The sequence below is a fragment of the Podarcis liolepis genome, assembly GCF_965112155.1.
Source record: "Podarcis liolepis genome assembly, chromosome: 7".
Classification (NCBI taxonomy): Eukaryota; Metazoa; Chordata; class Lepidosauria; order Squamata; family Lacertidae; genus Podarcis; species Podarcis liolepis.
In genome coordinates this window covers 5,254,396-5,277,744 of record NC_139561.1, presented here as the reverse complement: position 1 = coordinate 5,277,744, position 23,349 = coordinate 5,254,396, and the positions used below count along the sequence as shown (strand labels likewise).

The following is a 23,349-nucleotide window of genomic DNA, read 5'->3' as shown; positions in this document are numbered from 1 at the left end:
ACAATGAATACAATTCATTGAAATCATAATTCATAGTAATTAAAAATATTGGAAAGAGCTGCTGTGCACCAGACTTGTGCCAAGTGACATTGTTGCTGTGGAAAGGAAATATTATTCACTCAGTGCAGCAGACAGCCTAGTTTTTCCCACTACATACAAGCAAGACACATTCCTGCTAAAGGGCAGCAATTATTTCTAAATTTGCACCTACACCTGTACATGAGCACATTCGCATTTCATGCAAAACTCTGTTCTTGTGCCCTTTTAAGGTAATGTGCATATACACGTGTGTGTGTGTGTGTGTGTTTGGGGGTGGGGAGGCGATGTGCAACTGGACCCCCTTGTCCTAATAAAAGTGTTGCCCAACTGCTGCTTTCGAATGAAGCTTCCCAGCCAGGGAGCCGGACGTCTCCAGTCTCTGCAAGGGGGGAGCTGCTGCCCAACCGCAGCGACCCTTAAAAACTTGCAATCCCCCGAGCGACAAAACCACCCTCTTTCTATGAGCCACTTTCACCTCCGCCCGGGCTTGGGTGCACGTGGGGAAGGGGAAGAGTCCGAAATCGGGTTTCTCCAACGAGAACCCGGAAGCTGCCTAGCGACACTAAGCAGCGACCCCTCGCCTAAATATATCTCTGTTGAAATATCTCTGTGGCAGGAGGGCCGGGCTAGAGAAGCCGGAAGTGGCCTCCCGGAAGTGGCTCATGTTCCGTATCTGCCTCCGTCCGCCGCTCGCAGGTCTGTGCAGCCCAGCCAGGAGAGGCGGCCCGCGCCCGCCAGCCCAGGTGAGTCCGGGGCCTGGAAGGCGGCCTAGGAGCTTCGCGAGCCGCGGCTCCTGCTTTGCTGCCGCCCTTCGAGCCTGCCGCCCCCCCCGCCCCCAACTGCGGAGCTCTTGGCCGCTTCCCTCGCCGTCCGGGGGGCGGGAGGCATCGGCGCCTCTCGGACCGGCTCACGAATTCGCCGGGCTCAGCTGAAAGGGAGGGAGGGAGGGAGGACTGTTGCTGCTGCTGCTTATTTGCCTACTAAGTTTGCCCTAGCTGTCAACGTTTTCCCTTTTCTAAGGGAAATTCCCTTATTCCGAATAGGGTTCCTCGCAAGAAAAGGGAAAAGTTGACAGCTATGACTTGTGTCCCGCCATTCGCTCGGAGATCCCAAGGCAGTTCACAGCATCAAAATGCAAAATGCATAATAAAACCCTCCAGGAGTGGACGCCCACCCAGCGGTGGCAGCCCGATGGTTAGGGTGACAGGAGCAGTAAGAGGACAAAGCGAGCCTTGCAGACCAAGGAACCGCCTAGTCCAGGACCTTTTTCTCACGGTCCTTCAGTGCTATTCAGACGTTGCTGGACCCAGAGGTGGATTTAGAGGAGCTCAATAGCACTGGGCATGGAGCCTCGAGGGCACCTAAAACAGATGCCACAACAGTGATGTAAAATGAAAGACGGGGGGGGGTGTGCACAGAATTTTGGCACCACACAGGGCACCACTGCTGGACCATCACCCCTGATCGTTGGCCATGCAGGCTGCAGGGAGTTGGGAATCCAGCAGCACCTGGAGGGCATCATGTTGACTAGCCTTGCTCCAAGCTGTTGTCCGGATTGCAGCGCTGTCACTCCAAGGAGCCACATCAGTACATCCTCTGCTCGCTGTTTGAGCAGAAATGATTTTTCTCCAGCTCTGCAGATATCATGACAATAACCATGTGTTGTCTGCTCTCTCTATAAGGATCTTATAAGATCCCAGCCAGAGTGGTGTAGTGATGAGAGAGTTGGACCAGGCCAGGTTCAAATCCACACTTGGCTTTGAAGCTCATTGGCCAGTCACTCTCTCAAAGGCTCACCACGGAGCAGCCTGCTGGATCAGGCCAATGTCCCATCTAGTCCTGCATCCTGTTTTCAAAGTGCCCAACTAGATGCCTGCCAGGAACATGCAAGCAGGACATCGGCGCAACAGGACCTCTTTCCTCCTTCGGTTTCCAACAACTGGTATGTGGCGGAAGAGCATAGCCTCCATCATGGCTAGTAGTCATTGGTCACTACCTTCTCCATGAATTTGTCCGATTCTGTTTAAAATCCATCCAAGTTGGTGGCTTAAGCCTGTGCTGCTGTATGATTCTGGGCCTGATGGAAGCATAGCTTTGCTGGTTGGGACTGATGGGACTTGTAGTCCAAAATATCCCAAGTTGGGAAAGGCTGATCTGGGTGCCTTCAGTTGGAGGATCAGTCTGGACTTCAGTACAAAAAGACTTTAGAAAGATGATTGTGTAATCTCTGTAGCAGAGGCACCAAGAGTCGTGTGTATAGCACGCTCATCTAGTGAATGAGAGGTACAGCACAAGTTGAGTGTCACAGTTTAATATAAAAAGCCCACATGCACACATTACCTGAGGCAAAGCTATTTGGGAAGGTTGCTTATTATCAGCAGCTGAAAAGGGGAGGCTGTTTGGAAGTCACAACTCCTATTCTAGCATTAAAAACATCTGATGAAGGGTGGCATCGTCATCAAGCTGACTACAGTACCAGGTGGAACTATATTTAAAGGCTGCCTTTCTATCTAAGGCAGTGAACAAAAAGTACATTATTATAATAAAACATTAAAAGTACAAAAAATACCCAATATATTAAAATATAATTTAGCCCGTATAAAAGCCATTTCCTGAGCAGCAGCAATATGATGAGAGGGGGGATTTCTGGTAGTGAAAGGGAGATTTCCTACTAAAGTTAATTTAGCAATTCCTTATAATTTGGTCTCTTAAACAACTTGTAGTATCCAGTTCCTGCTTCTGAAGACACAACTGGTAGTGGAAATGCTTGTTTGATATGCTTTTTATAATTAATACCTGAGACACTGTGACCTTAAGGTTTATTGGATTGTAGTCACAAGATGTGTTTTCACCAGCATTCTTCAGTTACACAAATATTAGAGCTTAAGTTTATATGAGAGTCCGTGTCCCCGTGTATCTTCCAGAGATTTCAGTTAAAGGGTTTATCTGGATACAAATGGTTTCAGTGCCGGTCATATCAATTCTCTCTACAGACTGACCCCCTATGCCTGACCACGCAGATGTCAGCCTGCCCCCAGAGGACCGGGTCAGGGGTCTTATCCAAATGGGCAGTAGTGTGGAGGTGAATGAAGATGTCCCACCCCGGAGGTACTATCGTTCTGGAGTTGAGATCATCCGGATGGCAACTATCTATTCTGAAGAAGGCAACATTGAACGTGCCTTTATATTGTACAACAAGTACATCACGTAAGAAATTTGCATTGCTCAGTAATAACAGAGGAACCTCTGTTCTGATAAACCTGTTAAGTACCATTGTATTGTAAACCAGCTGCACCAGATGGAACTTATACGAGATTCTTGGCCAGTTACTTATTGTGACTCAGGTGTGCCAGTACCGGCTTCTTCCCTCACCTAAGTTTTTAATCAGCAAGAAGAAGATGACTTTGTCTCACCCCAAAGCTGAGCCTAAGGGTTTATCTAAGCAACCTGTCAAATCAACCCTCAGCTGCATTTTAATCTTTGTGGGTAGTTCTGTAAATCTTGATTCAAAGATGGGGCAAGTGTCCAGCCTGCATGTAATGGGTGTGCATTCAGTAGAAGGGCTGTAGCTCATAGGTAGAACATCTGCTTTGCATGCAGAAGGTCCCAGGTTCAACTCCTGGTTTCTCCAGGTATTATTATTAATTGAATTTATATACCACCCTATACCCAGAGGTAGTGGTGTGAATGTTGCCTGTCTGAAAGCCTGGATAGATGCCACCAGTCAGTGTTGACAGTACTGAGCTAGCTGGATCAACAGGCTGGCCTATGGGTTGTATCAAATGTTAGTCCTACTTGGAGTAGACCAATTGAAAATGAAATACATGACTAACTTAGGTTCATTTATTTCAGTGGTCTACTCTGGGTAGGCCCAAGTCCCCTCTACCAGCTTTGTCTGGTTCTCCAGCTGCAACCATTCCTGGACAAGAATTGCCTGACCAATGTAGTCCATACATTTGTAACCTCAAGGCTAGATCACTGTAATCCACTCTACTGGAGCTGTCCTTGGATCTGGTTTGAAAGCTCCAGCTGTGGACCAAAAACATGGGGGCAGTGGACCAAAAACATGGGACACCTTTGTTAAACATTCTGCTCTGGTTGCCCATCTGCTGCTGAGCCAGTTCAAGGTCGTTGTATTCACTTACAAAACCCTGGACAATTTAGGTCCTGGGTACCTCAGGGATCGCCTGAACTCTTGTATCCCAGCCCAACCCTTATATTACTGAGATCATGTGCAGAAGCATCACTGGTCATTCCCCAAGTTGCCTTTAGTGTCATCAGCACAGTCCTGTGGAACACTCTGCCAATAGACAAAATAAAAAAATTCCTTCCAGTAGCACCTTAAAGACCAACTAAGTTAGTTCTTGGTATGAGCTTTCGTGTGCATGCACACTTCTTCAGATACCAAGTGTGCATGCACATGAAAGCTCATACCAAGAACTAACTTAGTTGGTCTTTAAGGTGCTACTGGAAGGAATTTTTTTATTTTGACTATGGCAGACCAACACGGCTACCTATCTGTAACTCTGCCAATAGAGATTAAGCAGGCACCTTCTGTGCCAACTTTTAAGTGCCTGCTGAAAACCTTGCTGTTCTGCCTGGCCTATGCAGGCAATTAAGAATACAGCCTTCCACAATCACTAATTGGTGTCTGTTTTTAACTCTTTAATATAGTTTTATTGTACAATTTTATATTTTAGGGATGTCCAACTCCCAATAGACTGCAATCTACTCAAAGTATTAAAAAACTGGCAGTGATCTACCCAAAGTTGTTGAACTTTTTTTAGGAAGCCAAAGTTGTGGAGCTTTTTTAGGAAAGGCAAAGTTGTGGAGCATCTTTTAGTAAGCCAAAGTTTGTTTTTGGCTTTTTTTGCTTCTTTGTAAGGAGATCGCTGAGGGGCCAGATATCTAACAGGAACACCCTGATCTACTGGTAGATTGCGATCTACCTTTTTTGGACATGCCTGTTATATTTTACTGCTGTAAACCACTTTAATGCAATTTCTTTTATGACATAGCAATATAGAAATATTTTTATAAACTAAATAAAATGTGGTACAAGCGCAGTCGGGATGGGGAAGATAAATGAGCATGTCACTGGTGTAATGTCTTGGGCATGAAAAGCACCATGTTTTGCTCATCACTCTCAATAGTCATTAATACAACAGCTGCCGGGGGAGGGGGAGTTGGGGGCTGTGTGAATGCTGTAAAAATTACTTCTGGGGGTGGGCAGAGGGACCTTATTGATTCCATTATATGAGGTTGAGAAGTCAAATGAGTTTCTTTTAACCCAGAAAAGTAGTTTTTGTAATTATCAGCAAGCGGGCTCAAGGGAGGTCTCTGGGCTGTAGCACTGACTGCCAAACTAACAAAAACTGTAACTTGCCTGGATTGTTGAGTGCAAAAGGATCTGCCAGGTTTGTGTATTTAATTTATTAATTTATATTCCTCCTTTCTCCCAAAATGGAATTCAAGCCAGCTTGCAACATTTGAAAACAACATTATAAAATACCAGTGTTATAGAAACAAACAAGTTGAAAACAGTAATTAAAATACTCTCACTGAGAGAACTGAGATTACAGGGAACCAGGCAGAGGGCCTTCTCAGTAAGTTGCTCCCACCCTGTGAAACACCCTCCTGTCAGATGTCAAGGAAATAAACAACCATCTGACTTTTAGAAGACATCTGAAGGCAGCCTTGTTCAGGGAAGTTTTTAAGGTTTGATGTCGTATTGTGTTTTAATTTGTTGGAAGCTGCTCTGAGTGGCTAGGGGTGTATAAATAAGAAACTATCACCACCACCACCATCAGAGCACATTTAGAACCGGCAATTAAAGTGCAATTTGCCCTGACTATAATGGTCTGCACCTTAAGTTTTTAAAGGCCTGTCTGAACAGGAAGGTCTTAGCCTGCTGGTGGAAGGATAGCAAAGAGGGAACCAATCTAATCTCTCCTGGGAGGGAATTCCACAAATTGGAAGCAGCCACAGGAAATGCTGTCTCTTTGGTCACCACCAACCATCCTCCTTAAGTTGATGGGACCGAGAGAAGGTGCTCACCCAAGAATTTTAGGGAGATGCAATATTTCAGATAGCCTGGGCACAAGCCATATAGGGCCTTATAGGCCATAACCAACACTTTGAATTGTGCTCAGAAACAGACTGTTAGCCAATGAAGTTAGCTCTCCGTAACTGGCCTCAAACAGCAGTCTGCCTGGCTGCATATATTGACATGTAGCTTCAGTTACTCGTTCAGTTCAGCTTATTTCTTACTAGGCCAAGAGAATCCTCTTCCATTCCTCCCCTGGGAAAGAGGACCTTTATTTTCACTTGTTGGCATTCACTGATTATTGAGCCGTGAGGTTCACATTTTCCCTTCAGTGTTTGAATGAAAAGCTGATAGCTGGCTCAGAGTTGCAGTTTAAGGTTACCCAATCAAAGGCCTGTTGTGTTTTTTTATTGTTAAGATGCCACATATATCAGTCTTAACAATCTTCTAAGTTTGCTTTGAGGGACGTGGGTGGCGCTGTGGTCTAAACCACTGAGCCTAGGGCTTGCCGATCGGAAGGTCGGCGGTTCAAATCCCCGCGACGGGGTGAGCTCCCGTTGCTCAGTCCCAGCCCTTGCCCACCTCGCAGTTTGAAAGAATGTCAAAATACAAGTAGATAAATAGGTACTGCTCCAGTGGGAAGGTAAATGGCATTTCTGTGCGCTGCTTTGGTTCACCAGAAGCGGCTTAGTCATGCTGGCCACATGACCCGGAAGCTGTACGCCGGCTCCCTAGGCCAGTTAAGCGAGATGAGCGTCGCAACCCCAGAGTCGTCCGCGACTGGACCTAACGGTCAGGGGTACCTTTACCTTTTACCTTTTAAGTTTTCTTTGAGAGATCTGGGAGTCAAAGCTGGGGGCAGGGTGGGGGAGTACTAATCTTCCTACTCCTAGGAGACAATATCAAATTTCTAGTGAGCTGTGCTGTTGGGGTTTTTCCAGTAACATTGAAAGTCGCTTTACTGTTCAGCCAGTTTTTTAGCAGTACCTCAAAATCCTCCCTCAGGATTTGGATTCCACAAGAGCAGCCTTCCTTGTAGCCAAGAAGGGATATTGGCTCTCTTCATAGGCCGTGATGTCATGCATATCACAGGAACCTCCCATGCAGTTACTCGCTTTCACAACCTTTACATTCATTCAGTTCCCAAGCAAAATGCCCTTTCTTTCCTGTCTTGGATATGATTGGCTGCCTTCCTTCAGAGTCCAGTGTATTGCATTGAGCTCCTCCGCCCCCGACCCCCCCCCCCCCGCTTTAGTGCTGTGGGCTGGTTTGTGGCCTCTGTGTGTTTACTCAGAAGTAAGTCCCACCAAGTTTGTTAGGGCTTACTTCTGAGTAAGTGTTCATAGTGTTGCAGCTTTAGGGTTTCAGGTGCTGTTGAAATCCTTTAACATGCTGAAAATCCGCTTCACAGTTCGTTTCAAAACTTCTCCAAGCAAATGTTAAATTCTTGGTAGTTCCAAAAATGGAAGTGGGGGTCTAGTATGGTCAGCCTTCTCTCCTTTCCAATGGCTGTTGCTGCCACCATTACCCAGGCATCTTCTATGCACAATTTTCCTGCTCCAGCCCCATTACATTCAGTACATTTTTTCCTGATTAGCATCACCTTCAGCCTTGCTTAACCTTCCATGCTTCCTCTTTTATGGGCATTTCTGGGAAGAGAAACTGGCCAAGGGACCTGCTAAGTGTAAAACTTGGTGGATCCCTTCCAGCTCTGCTCCCTCTTGGCAGCCACCTAAGCCTCCTTTAACTAAACAAATCCTCCAACTGTGATTCTGCCATTGCAGTAACAAATGCAGCGACAACGAGGAAACTCTGTGTGGATTACAGTATAAATGGTGTTTCTGTTTTGTCAGGCCTTGTGCAGGACCGTCCTTACTGTGAGGGAACTCGTCTTGGAGGACTAAGCAGAGCTTAGCCTAAATTATCCATTTTTGGAGGGTTGCCCAACCTGATGCTCAGACTTTTGAGTGAAGTTGGCACAGCCATTGCGAAGCGCTTCATAGGTGAAGAGCAAATTTGCTCAGATGGTGGGAGGTTGTAATGGGGAGGTACTGAGAAGCAAATGTGCTTCCCAAAGGGTCCTCTCCAGGGAAAGAGTGGTGAGTTCATCCTGCCTTTCCAGAAGGCAAATGCCGTAGCAAGACAATAAAACTGAGGTAGACCTAGAAACATTTTTGTGTACTGTGTTTTCTTTAGAATTTGGAGGGGTTGGATAAAGTTGTTTGGAGACTGAACTCCTGGTTGGCTAATCCTGGCCTAAATCAGCATCTGAATGAAAGTACATTTAAGTTGCTAAAATAGGACCCTTAAGATTGCAGCTGAAAACTAAATTGTCAGTTACGTGCAGGAGGCTGAACCATTTCCATTTATGCAAACCTGTGCCTGAAGTAGGCTTGAGCTTTGCTTTGACGCTACTTGGCAGGCCAGTTTTTCCTTTGAACAAATAATTCCCATGGTCTTTGCTTGTGTGGAGGAACAGAATATCCAGATTTGCAAATTATAGTCTGCTCCAGTACCTGACTGTGGGGACCATTTCCATTAGAAGAAGGAAGTGGCAGAAAGCTCAGCTTTTGCCCAGGGACTGTTTTGTATGCGGAGAGTCAAATTTCTCTTGGGGAGCAAGTTTGCCATTTAAATAGAGCTATAGGAGCAACACAGATGCAATTTTCCACAGAGATTGCGATCCTGTGACCCAAAGCCCTAGATGTGATATTTTGGAGTCTGTTTGAGATGCAGTTTCCTGTGGAGTGCCTATGTTAGAAAAGGGATGTCTTTAGTTTGTGGTGGAGAGGAGCATTGTGTCCTGGAATTTTGCTGTAAAAAATGTAAACTGAAATTCTGATCCCAGAGTCCCCACGTGATCAGGGTATGTAGGCCTGATCTTAGCCACACAGGATTATTGTATTGGACCTGGAAATGCTGTAACAACCCAAGAGTGCTCATGGTTCTCCTTCCTACATCTCAGCTGCCTGTTTTCACTTTCTTTGTCCTCTCTATTCCAAGGCTCTTCATAGAGAAACTTCCGAAGCATCGCGATTACAAAACTGCTATCATTCCTGAGAAGAGAGACACAGTAAAAGTAAGTGGCCACACTGGCTGTAATGGGGAAACTTTGTTTTAAGATTTTCCTCTAGAGCAAAGCTGCTGTAGCTCCCAGATACTGGCAATGAGGAAGAAGCTATTAGTCTGTCACAAGCATATATAGAAACTATTTTGCAATGAATTATGTTGCAAAATGCAGGCGCCCGAGAGAGAGAGCACACGCTAAGAAGTGTGTCACCCTTCCTTGTAAGTTTCTGTCCTGACTCCCTCTCCCTGCTGTGCTGTTGCACAGCTCCAATTTATTTCAGTGGTGCTTGCCTAGACAAACATCCTGGCAGACTGTTCCAGGCCCCTCTAATAATGGTTCTTATTGTCACACTGCTACTGATCACAGCTTCTTTTTGAGTTCTAAAGAACTTGATTTTCATGCTTACTTTCTCTCTATCCAGAAACTAAAAGAAGTTGCATTTCCTAGAGCCGAAGAGCTGAAAAAGGAGCTTTTAGAAAGATACAACAAAGAATATGCAGAGTACAATGTACAGAAAGTGAGTAACAGGAGGAGAAATGCGTGAGCTCCAAATTGTGCCTCTGAACACCACAGCTTGCAGTGAATGATGGCTGTTTGGGGTCTGTTTGTGTTTGGTCCTGGTCAAACACTGAAGCTGACATGTTATCCCAGCACTGTACCCCACCTACCCTTGATCTCTCTCCCTATCCCAGCAACTGGTATTCAGGAAAAAACTCTTCCATCTTCATCCAGAGTGGCTATGGAGGTTCTGCTCTGGTGTCTTGGGGTCAGTAATGGACTGGATGGAGAAGAACAAATTTGAAGTTAACATAAATGAGATAGTCTTGCCTATAGGAGTTTAGCCTGTTGTGAATGGGAGTAACACTCCCCATTAAATCTCAGATTATAGTCTGAGCGTTCTCCTGAATCCAGCCTTGAGCCTGGATGCTCAAGTGATGGCCACAGTGAGGAATGCCTTTGCCCAGTTTAGATTGGTACACCAAATGTGCCTGTGCCCAGAAAATACTGGTTTAGCACATGCCTTAATTACATCTGGATTATAGCGATGTGCTTTCCATGGGGTGGACTTTGAAGAATTGTCCATAAACTTCAATTAGTCCAGAATGCAGCAGCCGGATTTCTTTTTAAACCTGCTTTTGCCTGTGAGACCCAAGGACTTCCATGGGCTGCCTGTGTTGCACCTTTTCTCACCTGGTCCCTTGTCTGATGTTCCTGATGCAGAAGAAGCAGGAGGAAGAGTTTGCCCGCAGCCTGGCTCTGCAGCAACAGCTGGAGGAGGAGAGGCAGAGGGTGGCCAGGATGAAGCAGCAGCAGGCCGAGCAGGAGCAGTTCAATGCATTCGAGGAAATGATCCGGCGCCAGGAGCTGGAGAAGGAGCGCCTGAAAATCGTGCAGCAGTTTGGGAAGCCAACCCCCCACACCTCGGATGGCCCCTTGGTACCTGGCGTGCTCAAGCCCTTGAGCCCCAGTGGAGGAGGAGCGCTGCCAAAACCCCCCACTGTGGACAGGTCTCTGAAACCTGGAGCTTTGGGGACCCCAGAAAACAGTTAGTATGCCTTGACCCACCTTGTTTGGCTACTGGGTGACAGATCTCCTTCCCTTCCACATCAAAACATGAACAAACCCCTCACCTGCAACATGAGAGTATTCTAAAACTAAATAACTCTACTTTTGTAACACTTAAAACCCTGCTTGTGCAGATCCAGATCTCTGTATTGTAGAATGTTGACAAGATAGGATCTTTGGGTTCCTTCCAACTCTACAGTTCTGATTCTAGGATCTCGTATGTTCTCTGCAGAAGAAACAGATCCCTCTGCTACTGTTTTGCCATCTGAAGCTGAGCCGCCTCACAAGCCCGTTTTATTTCCTGCCCTGCCCTCATGCTCTTGAGTGGCCATAGGTGTGCATGTACGCGGGGCCGTGGGGGCCAAGCCCCCCCCATTTTCACTGAGGGGGCCGCCCCCTCTATTCCGCAGCCAGATGGGCTCTGTTGGGCCCTCCCACAGCTGTGACTAGGCCCCATCGGGCCTTTGAGGGGGCGCAACGGCTGCTGTCAGGCCTCTTCCCACTGTTGGGTGGAACTCAGGGCGCCTGAGTGGCCAGTTGCAGGGACAGGATGTGACAAGACAGCCATTCTCCAAGGACCCAACAAGTTTGTGGGCTTCAGTTGATTGGAGAAACCTGGGTTCTTACTTACCATATTTTTCGCTCTATAAGACGCAGCAGACCACAAGACGCACCTAGTTTTTGGAGGAGGAAAACAAGAAAAAAAATATTCTGAATCTCAGAAGCCAGAACAGCAAGAGGGATCGCTGCACAGTGAAAGCAGCAATCCCTCTTGCTGTTCTGGCTTCTGGGATAGCTGCGCAGCCTGCATTCGCTCCATAAGACGCACACACATTCCCCTTACTTTTTAGGAAGGAAAAAGTGAGTCTTATAGAGCAAAAAAATACGGTAATCCTTGAATATTCGCCCACCTTTCATCCTCCCCCCCCCCCAATTTTCCTCCATCTGCTCACTGAAAATATTATCAGTTCTTTCAGAAGGCAGTCTTGAAATACAGTCATACCTCGGGTTGAGTATTTTCGGGTTGCTCTCCGCGGCTACCCGGATGTAACGGAGTGTGTTACTTCCAGGTTTCGCCACATGCGCAGATGCTCAAAATTACGTCACGCGCATGCGCGGAAGTGGCGAAATGCGACATGCGCAGACGCGTCTTACGTTTACTTCAGGATGCGATCGGGGCTCCGTAACGGATCCTGTTCGCATCCAGAGTTACCACTGTACAGAGAATCCTGCAGCATTGAGACATTTTTGCAGTGGAGCGGTGGTCATGAGTTCTGTTAGTAGGTCCCTCCCTGTGGAATGTAAGGGGTGACACACATACAGTGGTACCTCAGGATAAGTACTTAATTTGTTCTGGAGGTCTCTTCTTAACCTGAAACTGTTCTTAACCTAAAGCACCACTTTAGCTAATGGGGCCTCCCGCTGCCGCTGCGCCGCCAGAGCACGATTTCTGTTCTCATCCTGAAGTAAAGTTCTTAACCCGAGGTACTATTTCTGGGTTAGCAGAGTCTGTAACCTGAAGCGTCTGTAACCCGAGGTACCACTGTATTGGAAAGGGCTTTTGGACCTTATGCAGCACACCTGAGCTTTTTCTTTCCAGGTGTGCATCCGCTTACCAGCAACAACTTTGGGCTACCTCTTAATTCTGGTTGAAATAACCACTGGCCCTTTTTTAAAGTGCTGGTCTCAAAACAATCTTCCTGTGACCTATTCTTCCAAACAACAGATCATGTAGTAAATCTGAGTCTGGACCATTCAGTTCAGATTGCAGGCATTGACTCATACGTTTGAATGCTTCCCTTCCTTCCTCCCTCACACACACACACGCATAGTGAACTAGCAATTCGGGGTAAAAGCTTAGGCTAGAACCAGGCCTGATATATGCCTGTCACATTGTACATCAAAATCTTCTCTTCTCTCTGCAGATACTACTATAGAAGGACTTCGCCATGTGACTGTCCCCAGAGAACTCTGTCATAAATTCCTCAAGTTGGCAGATGCAAACACTGCAAGGGGTGTAGAGACATGTGGAATCCTTTGTGGGAAGCTGGTAAGGTGACTTCTGGGATAATTCTGTCAATATTTGGTAGTCCCCGGTTTCAAGACTCTCAAGCTGCTGATTTGAATACTTGGAAATATTTGTGTTTATTAATATTAACTTGCTTTACATCACTTAAAGAATATGGGTGCATATATCAAAGCTGTTGCACACATGTAAAACTGGTTGCACTGATGTGAAGTCATGGAACGTTCATGAACACTCTTTCTTGCAAAAACTCACCCTGGGGAGATACAAGTTGCAGAAAGTCAGCTTTGTTGAGGGGCGACTTTTGGAGGAGACCTTGTATAAGAGTTAGGGACAAGAGAGGGTGTGTACTGTCAGCAGGTGTGGTGGAGAAGCAGGAAGACTGAGTGGGCAGCAGGGCTAAGAGGTAATAGACGGAGCCCCGAGGCCATGGACAGACAGATGGTGGTGATGTCAAAATATTTCAGCAGTGCAGGAGCCTATAATACCACCCTAGGCTGATGCTGCTCTGGATATTGGATAGCACATCTTATAGTTTCACACCTTCAAAGGTTATGGTGGCTTCAATGTGTTTTGGTAAAATGATAAATGAATCATTTATTTTTTTAAAAAATGATATGCTGCAACCTTTGTAATACATTAGGACCACTTCTTTCAGTTTTTAAAGTTCTTAAATATATTTGCAACATCCAACACTTGAGGGGTTTTTCCAGCTTGGCTTTTCTATTTTTACACTGTAGCCAGAAAGCCAATTTTACCCATATTTCTTTGCCTTCAGCCTCCCTTAAACTTCTCTAGGTGAAGATTTATTCATGTAGGCAGCTTTTGCTCTTCGGGTTCTTAAAGTGGGACACAGGTGGGTTTTTTAAAGTAATTCAGTAACATTAAACAACAACAAGGCAGCAGAGGGATCACACCAGAAAGTGAGCAGTAATTGGAGGAAGAGGAGGAGGGAAAGCTGAAATTCACTAAAACATCCAAACTGTCCAGGTCTCTAATGTCTCTGAAGCTGGGAGTGTGGTGTTGGGTCATTCCATTCGTAGGCCATTATGTTTATGTCCCTGGGGCTGTGTGGTGTTTGAATGGCAGCACTGTTGGCTGCTGCTAATTCCTCTTCCTTGCCCCCTTGCCCTTCTTTTTTCCCTTCCAGATGAAGAACGAATTCACAGTAACCCATGTCATCATCCCCAAGCAGCACGGAGGCCCTGACTATTGCAACACTGAGAATGAGGAGGAACTCTTCCTGATCCAGGATCAGTACAGCCTTATCACTCTGGGATGGATCCATGTAAGCCCTTGCTCAAGGCCTTCCAGGTGCAAAAGCCTGTTTGCGGGTGTACTTGTTACGGGCTGAGTCTTTGCCAGGTTCTTGTGCTTTCCCCGCAAAGCAATTGGCTGCTGCCTGCTGTAGAGCAGAAGACAAATTCAGAGATTTGTGGAAGGTCCCAAAGCAACCTGCTGCTGGGGGGTGCAAAACCCTAGTGTGCTCCTCTTGTGCAGTAGAACTTCTCCGTGAATTGTGACTACTTGCATGCCTGTGTATGGTGGGGAGGGGGGTGGAATTACCAAGTGGGTTTTCTTTGGTGCTTATCACACCCAGGGCCAGCTCTAGCATTGGGCACAGTGAGGCAGCTGCCTCAGGCAGCTAATTTTAAGTGTCATGAAAGGGCAGCAAACTGCTGTTGCTGTTGAATTGCTCGGGGGGGGGGGTTGTTTCTTGTGGGATTTTCTGCCTCCGGTTCCAAAACAACTTGGCTCGTAGTGGGGACAATTATTTGCCACCTTAGGCAGCAAAATGTCTTTGGCTGGCCCTGACCACACCCTCTCACCCATCTGCTGAATCTGTCTGATCCCAGGGCTACCACCCTTGGCTGTGCTCTTAGTCATTCATTTCAGTGGGGCTTACATAGGAAAACCTCTTTCCAGATTGAGCTCTGTGTCCTGGTCTTTGTGCAGGACGACATTTGAATTGGCATGAGCCAACAGTGTGACCCGGCAGCTAAAAAAGCCAATGCAATTCTGGGCTGCATCAATAGGAGTATCGCATCTAGATCAAGGGAAGTAATAGTGCCACTGTATTCTGCTCTGGTCAGACCTCACCTGGAGTACTGTGTCCAGTTCTGGGCACCACAGTTCAAGAAGGACACTGACAAACTGGAACGTGTCCAGAGGAGGGCAACCAAAATGGTCAAAGGCCTGGAAACGATGCCTTATGAGGAACGGCTAAGGGAGCTGGCCATCTTTAGCCTGGAGAAGAGGAGGTTAAGGGGTGATATGATAGCCATGTTCAAATATATAAAAGGATGTCACATAGAGGAGGGAGAAAGGTTGTTTTCTGCTGCTCCAGAGAAGCGGACACGGAGCAATGGATCCAAACTACAAGAAAGAAGATTCCACCTAAACCTTAGGAAGAACTTCCTGACAGTAAGAGCTGTTTGACAGTGGAATTTGCTGCCAAGGAGTGTGGTGGAGTCTCCTGCTTTGGAGGTCTTTAAGCAGAGGCTTGACAACCATATGTCAGGAGTGCTCTGGTGGTGTTTCCTGCTTGGCAGGGGGTTGGACTCGATGGCCCTTGTGGTCTCTTCCAACTCTATGATTCTACTTATCAAGCACCCAAATATTTATGGTCAGAAGTGGTCAGCGCTGCACCTGCTTATTCTCTGCTTTCCCAGTCTGGACTTAGATTGCTAGGGCGGGGGTGGGGGGGTGGGGAAGGTGATCACTCTGATAAAGAGCTATGAAAGGTCAGGCTAATGTTTCCTTAGAGAACAGGAGCCTTTCCCCCTTGCTTGGTGGTTGTCAAGAATGAGCCATGCCTTTCTTGGTGCTTGACTTTAATTTCTCCCTCTTTTCCTCCATCCTTATTTAGACACATCCTACCCAAACAGCTTTCCTTTCCAGTGTAGATCTACATACGCACTGCTCCTATCAGATGATGCTGCCGGAGTCTATAGCTATTGTTTGTTCGCCAAAATACCAGGAGTAAGTGTTCAATTTATTTCTATTGCAGACTAAATACATGTGCTATGCTCATTCCATTCTGCACCGCATTCTAACAGAGGTTTGATGCTTAGGCCAAGAAGAGAGGGCAGATGAGGCCTAGGAAGAATGTAGAAGAAGGGGATTAAAAAATAATATTAACCAGGCCTTTTTTTTCAGCCAGAGCTCACAGGAACTCAGCTCCGGCCCCTCAGAGGTGGACGCCATTGCTATTCTAAGAGAACAAGGGAGAAGTTCGTGGGGAGCTCTAGAAAAATAGCTCTGATAATAACCATAAGAAATGTAGATAACCCAGGCTGAACTTCAATAGAGTTTAAAAGATTTTGGAAAATTGGGACAATTTGGGGGGGGGGGGAGAATTAAGGATGCAAGGAGGAACTAGGTTCCACTAAGGGGATTATGTACATTTAGCAGATGAATTTGCATCCTTGTGCTTCCAAAACATACGTCCCTCACCCCACCTTGGAGATTGTGTTAATAATAAGCAGTTCTAGGATTTCTTTCCAAATAATTAAATAAGACTCATGGACTGCTAGTCATAGTAAAATAGCAATCAAAAGAGGCACCAGGTCTTTGAGCACCAGTTACTGGGAATCACAGATGGGGAGAATGCTGCTCTTGGGCTCCTTCTCCTGCCCATGATCACCGAGATCTGGTGTCCTAATGCATCCCACCCCGGTAGGACCTGCCCAGCCATTCCATTGGCTAGGCCCCACTCCCAGGCCAGCCTTGAACCCTTAAAAAGAAGTTTTCTTATACAAACTACAAAATGAAACAATAAACCAATAGAAAATAATAAAAGAGAAACAATTTACAATTACAGTGGTACCTCGGGTTACATACGCTTCAGGTTACAGACTCCGCTAACCCAGAAATAGTACCTCGGGTTAAGAACTTTGCTTCAGGATGAGAACAGAAATCGTGCTCCGGTGACGCGACAGCAGCAGGAGGCCCCATTAGCTAAAGTGGTGCTTCAGGTTAAGAACAGTTTCAGGTTAAGAACGGACCTCCGGAATGAATTAAGTATGTAACCAGAAGTACCACTGTACACTCAAATTAAAATAACCCCAACCCCATTTAAACATTAAAAACCACCCCACTCCATCCCAAAAAAAACCAGAATTTTAAGCCCCATGGATTAAAATTATCTTAAAAGCATTTTAAAACACACTAACATGGAGCAGGAAAAACAATAGCAGACCCCCCCCCAGCACTGCCCCGAGAGTTCATTGCAGTGAATCTGCCCCCACCCCCTAGGCCAGCTGGCAAAGGCCTTGCAGAAGGAGCAGGCCCTGCAGTCCTCACCACAGCAGATCAGTATGCTTATATGTTCAGTACGAGGGTTTGGCTGTTCTTGGATATTCTTTGATTGTCCACATAATTCAAAAGACGTGATAGTGGATCGTTAATCCATCTTGTCTTAAATTCCTTCATTTATGACAATACCATCCTTCAGTATCTTCTCACCTTCCAACATTCTACACCAGACAGAGATGAAATCTCCTTTACTGTCTTTGCCAAACCAGCACCGCCCAACCCTCCTGCCCATTTACCCCTCTGTGACAACCAATGCCATTTCACCACAATTTTCTCTAAAATTCTTAGCTATCCAATAAGAATTTCCAAACTTCTTCTGGGATTTCCATCTGCAGATCTCTCTCCCGTTTTCCTGTATCAATGTGATTTGCCTCCCAGTTTTTATGAATTAGTAGGGCTCTTCTTATGCTATGTTCTTTTCATGACTTTCTGATGACTTTTGTTGTTGTTGTTGTTGTTGTTGTTGTTGTTGTTGTTGTTGTTGTATGCACTTAGTAACTCAATAGTACAAAAATTAAAATCAGAATGGAGATAATCCTAAAATGCATTCATACATATAAAAGGCAAGTCTAGTACATCCAATCCACTGGAAGAGACCACAGGTACCTAAAATATTTTATGTATGCTGCTTATTTTAGTGTACAGTGGTGCCTCACAAGACAAAAAGAATCCGTTCTGTGATTCTCTTTGTCTAGCGGTTTTTTCGTCTTGCGAAGCAAGCCCATTGACGGATTAGCGGATTAGCGCTATTAGCGGCTTTTAGCGTCTTATCTGCTGATCGGATTAGCTGATAAGCGGCTTAGCGGCTTAGAAAAAGGGGGGAGGGGGGAAAACCGCAGGAACTCGCAAGACATTGTCGTCTTGCGAAGCAAGCCCATAGGAAATTCATTTTGCGAAGCACCTCCAGAACGGAAAACTCTTTCGTCTAGCGAGTTTTCCGTCTTGCGAGGCATTTGTCTTGCGGGGCACCACTGTAGTTCAATTCAGTTTAGTTTATTAAATTTATACATCACATGATTCTTTTAAAAAAACAAAAAAACACCTTCAAAGCAGTTTACAAAAAATATGTAGGAAACCCAGAAGTGCTAATGATTGAACTTTAAATAAATATGTTACACAAAACTTGTCCCCCTAAAACCTGCTATCAGTTTTGAGGCATACAAGTGATTTTATTTACAATCTTTCTAGGACTGGATTCTTTAAATTGACAGACCATGGCATGGAAGAGATCTCTTCCTGTAGGCAAAAAGGGTTCCATCCACATAGCAAAGATCCCCCACTCTTTACAGTAAGTATATCCAAAGTGCATTGGCCTGGTTCTTGCTGATTCCCCCCAATCCTGCCTGTACTGCAATGGCATGCTAACAGGAAAACCTTTATCCAGTTTCTGTTCTGATGCCTGCTAGGGTCAGAGAATGCCTCCTCTTTTTCTCCCCACTATTTGAGATTCTTTCTCTGTGTAGTGCCAGAAACTGCCAGTGAAGCAGGATGGTGTGGATTTTTCTCCAGCATAAAAATATCAGAATTTATAGTGGGATCCTAATGCCTGTTTAGGAGTGAGTCCTATTGAATTTAAGGGGGCTTACTCAAAGGTTAGGATTGCAGCCAGGAAAAAGAAATTCCAGTGGGTGCTGGAGCTTTTGACTGCAGAAGATATTCTCAGCACAAACTCTTGCAGCAAATTAGAGCTTCCGAAGTGCTTTGCTGTGACAGGGCTAGACCCCTTGGTCCCTATTCAGGGAATCTGGCATGGAGCCCTGAGGCAGAGGCAGCTAGGACTTGGGTGTGTGATGGCAACCCTGATCAGCTGGGTGGGAAGCACATTGTTCCTAAACCTCTCACTGAAGGGGAAATCTGCTGGTGACGTTGAGGTACTTGGAATACTCTAAGACTGCCATGCACCGTGCACAATTAGTATCTCTTTCAGCCTGTATGTTTTGAATTTAGCCACCCCACCTGCTCTTGACTGCTGTGCCCTTCATTTCCTTTTCCTTTTCCCTTTCAGACCTGCAGTCACGTGACTATCCTGGAGCAGGAAGTGATGGTTCTGGACCTTCGATAAAGCAAATGCCTTCATGCCTTTCGCAGCCATTAACTGTCCTCTACATTAATTTATGATGACTAATAATACTCCCTCTATGCAGCAGTTCCCAAGGCTCTCCCTGTAAACACCTCAAGAGTTTCACATTCTTTCTGATCTCATGCAGTTGTTAAATTAGGGAGGAGAGAGGAACTCTTAGGAGATATCACTAAACTTACTTCAAGTAGTATTTGGCTGCTCACTGATCCTCTTCAGGCTTTACCCTGCTGAACCTTAATCCAAAAATCAAGCAAATTAATAACCTATAAAAATCTGTTTGTGATATGCTGAGCGCATAAATTCATCTGTTTCCTCTCTTTCAAGCTGCAAACATAGAATTGTCTCCTAAGCTCATAAACACCGATGGAAGCCTTTGGTGGATTCCCCAAGTGCTGTGCCAATAGCTCAACTTCTTGTGAGCGACAACAAAATGATGTTTACGTTGGAAGGAAATGAGCATATGCAGGAAGATTGTGTTTTTTGTTGTCAGGAATTCTTCAAAAGATAAATAAATCACAAGTTCTTCCAGGCTTCCGTTTCAGGGAGAGGGAGGAGATAGGAGTTACAGGAAAAGAGAAGCCAAAGGAAGGGATTCCATAAATAGCTTCTTGGTTCCATTCTTGGCACGGTTTGCCAAAGGATAGATCTGCACTTGATTTGTGCTATGAACTTTCAGTTCCAGCAAGTGCCGATATGCACTGAATCATCATCTAACTCGTTGGACAACCCCTTAAGTAATGCTTTAAGGCCTAGACCAGCAACTTAAAGGCCTAGACTGAGGGTTAGTTCGATACAGAGATTTAAAAATAGGTTTACTGTTGGAAAAATGACTCTGGTACCTCTACACCTTGTACCCTGTCCTCGTATCACATTGCAGTGAAGGGCAGGTTTAAAATATTTTAAATAATAAATAAAGACACCTATAAAAAGAACATAAGTGTGATGACACTTCTCTCTTTCTCAAGCAGGTGTAGCCAATGTAAGTTCCAGATGAGCATTTGCCAATGGCCAGGGATGATGGGAGCTGTAGTCCAGCAACACCCGAAAGGCCACAGGTTCCCCATCCCTACCCTGCAGGTTGTGTCTTGCCACCCCGCCTTGGCACTTGATTGCAGGTGCTTCTTCCACCCTGTAAATTGTAAACAGATCAGTGGGTGAGAAGCATCATCTACAACTCTGTGGCATGGAATGCTTACTGGGAGCGGAGGGGAAACTGACCGCTAGCTGGGAGGGGGAATAGAATGGAGAAGATGGAAAGGGAGGAAGAGACACAAAGATAAGAAGCAAGCAGAGAAGACCCATCTCCTTGTCTGCATAGGCCATGCCCTGGTTCACATTGAAAAGCCATCTACTGTACAGTACTCCCAGGTACAGAAGTGAGTGCTACCCTGAAGAAGAAAAAAATCAGGGGAGAATTTCAATATTTTTATGTAGTTGGTTCCAGCACCAGTGTGCCTAACCTCACCCCCAATACCCTAAAAGATAACAGCAAAATGAAAATATATAAAAAATAATATTTATTTATTTATTTATTTATATTTATAATATATATAGAGAGAGAGAGACAGACTGTGTCAGACCAACACGGCTACCTACCTGAATCTAGCAAAATGAAAAGTTCCTCTTTTTCCCATTCAGTGTGAACCGCACTGCAGGGCTGTCATAAGCCACTCTCTCCCACTCTTCCGATCTGCAATATGGAGAATGAACTGGAATTGCTTTGGAATTTGCAGCAGAAGTTGTTTTAAAGCACACTTAAGTAAGAATTGAATAAAAAAGTAAGTCCCATAGTTTAGCCATGCACTATGGGAAGAAGCCGTTTATTTTATCAATATCTGCAAAGCTTACAAACTGTGGCGGTGAAAGCAAGTCACTGGCAAGAGGGGCTGCTAGGCTTGGGAGCCCCAGAAGACAAAGCATATTCCCTTGGCAGCTTCTTAAATCTCTTCCCCTGCAATGTGAGTGTGTGTTGGGTGTTACACTCCACTTAAGTGAGGCCTAGCTGGCCTGGCGAACACCCCACATGAATTCTGTGTGCATCTACATCAGCCTTCCTCAACCTGGCGTCCTCCAGATGTTCTAGACTCGTAATTCCCATCAGCACAGCACTGCCCAAGTAATTTTGCTTCCTGAGACAAAGGGCAAGATGGCGCCCTCCCATTCCCCCAACAGAATCTGATCAGCAGTTGGATCTTACTTTCCCTTTAGTGATAGGTCAGCTTCACAGAACTGTAGAGTTGGACCCAAAGGGTCACCTGGTTCAACTCTCTGTAATGCAGGTACCACAGCTAAGGAATCCCTGACAGAAGCCTTCCAACCGCTGGTTAAAAACCTCCGTTCCATTAACCACATTGGCAGGCGGGGCAGGAGGACCAGCAAAGGACAAATACAGTGTAAAAAAAGTAAGAAGAAGAATTCAGAAATAAGGAATCAAATGCAGCTTTGGTTTTAAAATAGTTGCAAACCTAACATAAATTTGTACATGAAATAACTTTATGGAATCAAATGACAATTAAGAAAGAACAATGTATATCTGCCTGTATCCAAAGCAAAAGAGCACAAACACAGTATACTGACAAAATATAAACAATGGGAACAGATGATGGTGATGATTGCTATTACAGTGGTACCTCGGGTTAAGAACTTAATTCGTTCTGGAGGTCCGTTCTTAACCTGAAACTGTTCTTAACCTGAGGTACCACTTTAGCTAATGGGGCCTCCCGCTGCTGCCGTGCGATTTCTGTTCTCATCCTGAAGCAAAGTTCTTAACCCGAGGTACTATTTCTGGGTTAGCGGGGTCTGTAATCAGAAACGTCTATAACCTGAAGCATCTGTAACCCGAGGTACCACTGTATCACCATTATTTATTACCCAGCCTTCCCCGTAACATTGCAGGGTGGGTTACAACAGTTTAAAAATACAGCATTAAAACAATTTGAAAAACTTAACAATTACAAAAAAACACAATCACAAAAAACAACATAAAATGACAATAGCATCTAACAAAAAGTAACAAAAAATCATACAGTTGCTTGTATTTAGATTTCCAATTTTTCTGCATTAGAAATATTCATGGCTGTTTTTCTAATAAGATATAACTCACAAAGTATCACAGAACCCAAACATGTTCAGACCTCTGTCTTTCTCAGTGGTCTCTGTACTCTGGACACAAAAATTGTTCGGTGTACAAGTACCGTATTTTTCGCCCTATAACACGCACCCAACCATAACACGCACGTAGTTTTTAGAGGAGGAAAATCCGTAGGCATGCCACCCGTAGGCATTTCCTCCATAACACGCACAGACATTTCCCCTTACTTTCTAGGAGGAAAAAAGTGAGTGTTATGGTGCAAAAAATACGGTACATATTGTGTGTGTGTACATACACACACACACACACACACACACACACACACACACGTAAATGGAGGTGCTCCCCCAAACATATGCCACCTGTTCCCCAGAATCCTTTGCACTGCAGTGCGGTTTCACAGCAGAGAACGGTAGTTCTTGGGCCAGCTTGTGGCATGGTAGGGGCTTCCTGGAAAGCACAAACCTCCTGAAAAGTGCTCTCTAGTGTGCGAGGCTTGGGAGGCATTGCCCAGTGGCAGCTGCTTCCCTGGGCCAGTCCCCGGAAGTGTGGTTTTTTTGCTTTTGGAGCTCAGGCTATGAGCCTCCCCCCCCCCCGCCTGCTAGGAGATGCCAAGGATTCCCTGCAGCTTCTCTTCCTCCTTCCCGCTGGCCTGCTTTGTGTCATAGGTTTCTGCTGCTTCTCTTGCTGCTGCGGCTGCATTCCATTCCAGTGGCAGATGCTGGGATACCAAGCGCCCGTGGTGGGGCTGCGAGGGAAGCTGGATTGGCTGCCTGGGTCAAATGCTTCCTTATTAGGCTGTCCACTGCCTGTCAGGGTTTGGGGCTTTCAAGTGCAAGTGTTGTCCTTTCGCCCAAAAGCTCCCAGGGTTTCTATGAAGGACCCCCTTCTTGCTCGGCTCAGTGGGTGTTGGCTTCCTCCTTTGCTTGAGCACAAGGCAGCCTAAAAGCCCTCCAATTTCAGGACTGCAGTGGGCAAGGCATCCTGGAAAGTAGGTAGATCAGGGGTCAGCAACCTTTTTCAGCTGTGGACCAGTCCACTGTCCCTCAGACCATGTGGTGGGCTGGACTATATTTTGGAAAAAATATGAACCAATTCCTGTGCCCCACAAATA

General features: G+C 45.6%; 1 protein-coding gene across 1 annotated transcript; it reads left to right on the top strand.

Annotated features, from left to right (window-relative positions):
* Positions 1–664: 664 nt before the first annotated feature.
* STAMBP (STAM binding protein) lies at positions 665–20,073 on the top strand. The gene is made up of 10 exons (XM_083514328.1): positions 665–782; positions 3,033–3,246; positions 9,089–9,164; positions 9,577–9,672; positions 10,377–10,701; positions 12,647–12,771; positions 13,898–14,035; positions 15,617–15,729; positions 18,253–18,352; positions 19,070–20,073. The coding sequence occupies exons 2-10, from the start codon at positions 3,044–3,046 to the stop codon at positions 19,124–19,126; spliced, it is 1,233 nt and encodes a 410-aa protein (XP_083370454.1). The 5' UTR covers positions 665–782; positions 3,033–3,043; the 3' UTR covers positions 19,127–20,073.
* Positions 20,074–23,349: the final 3,276 nt, after the last annotated feature.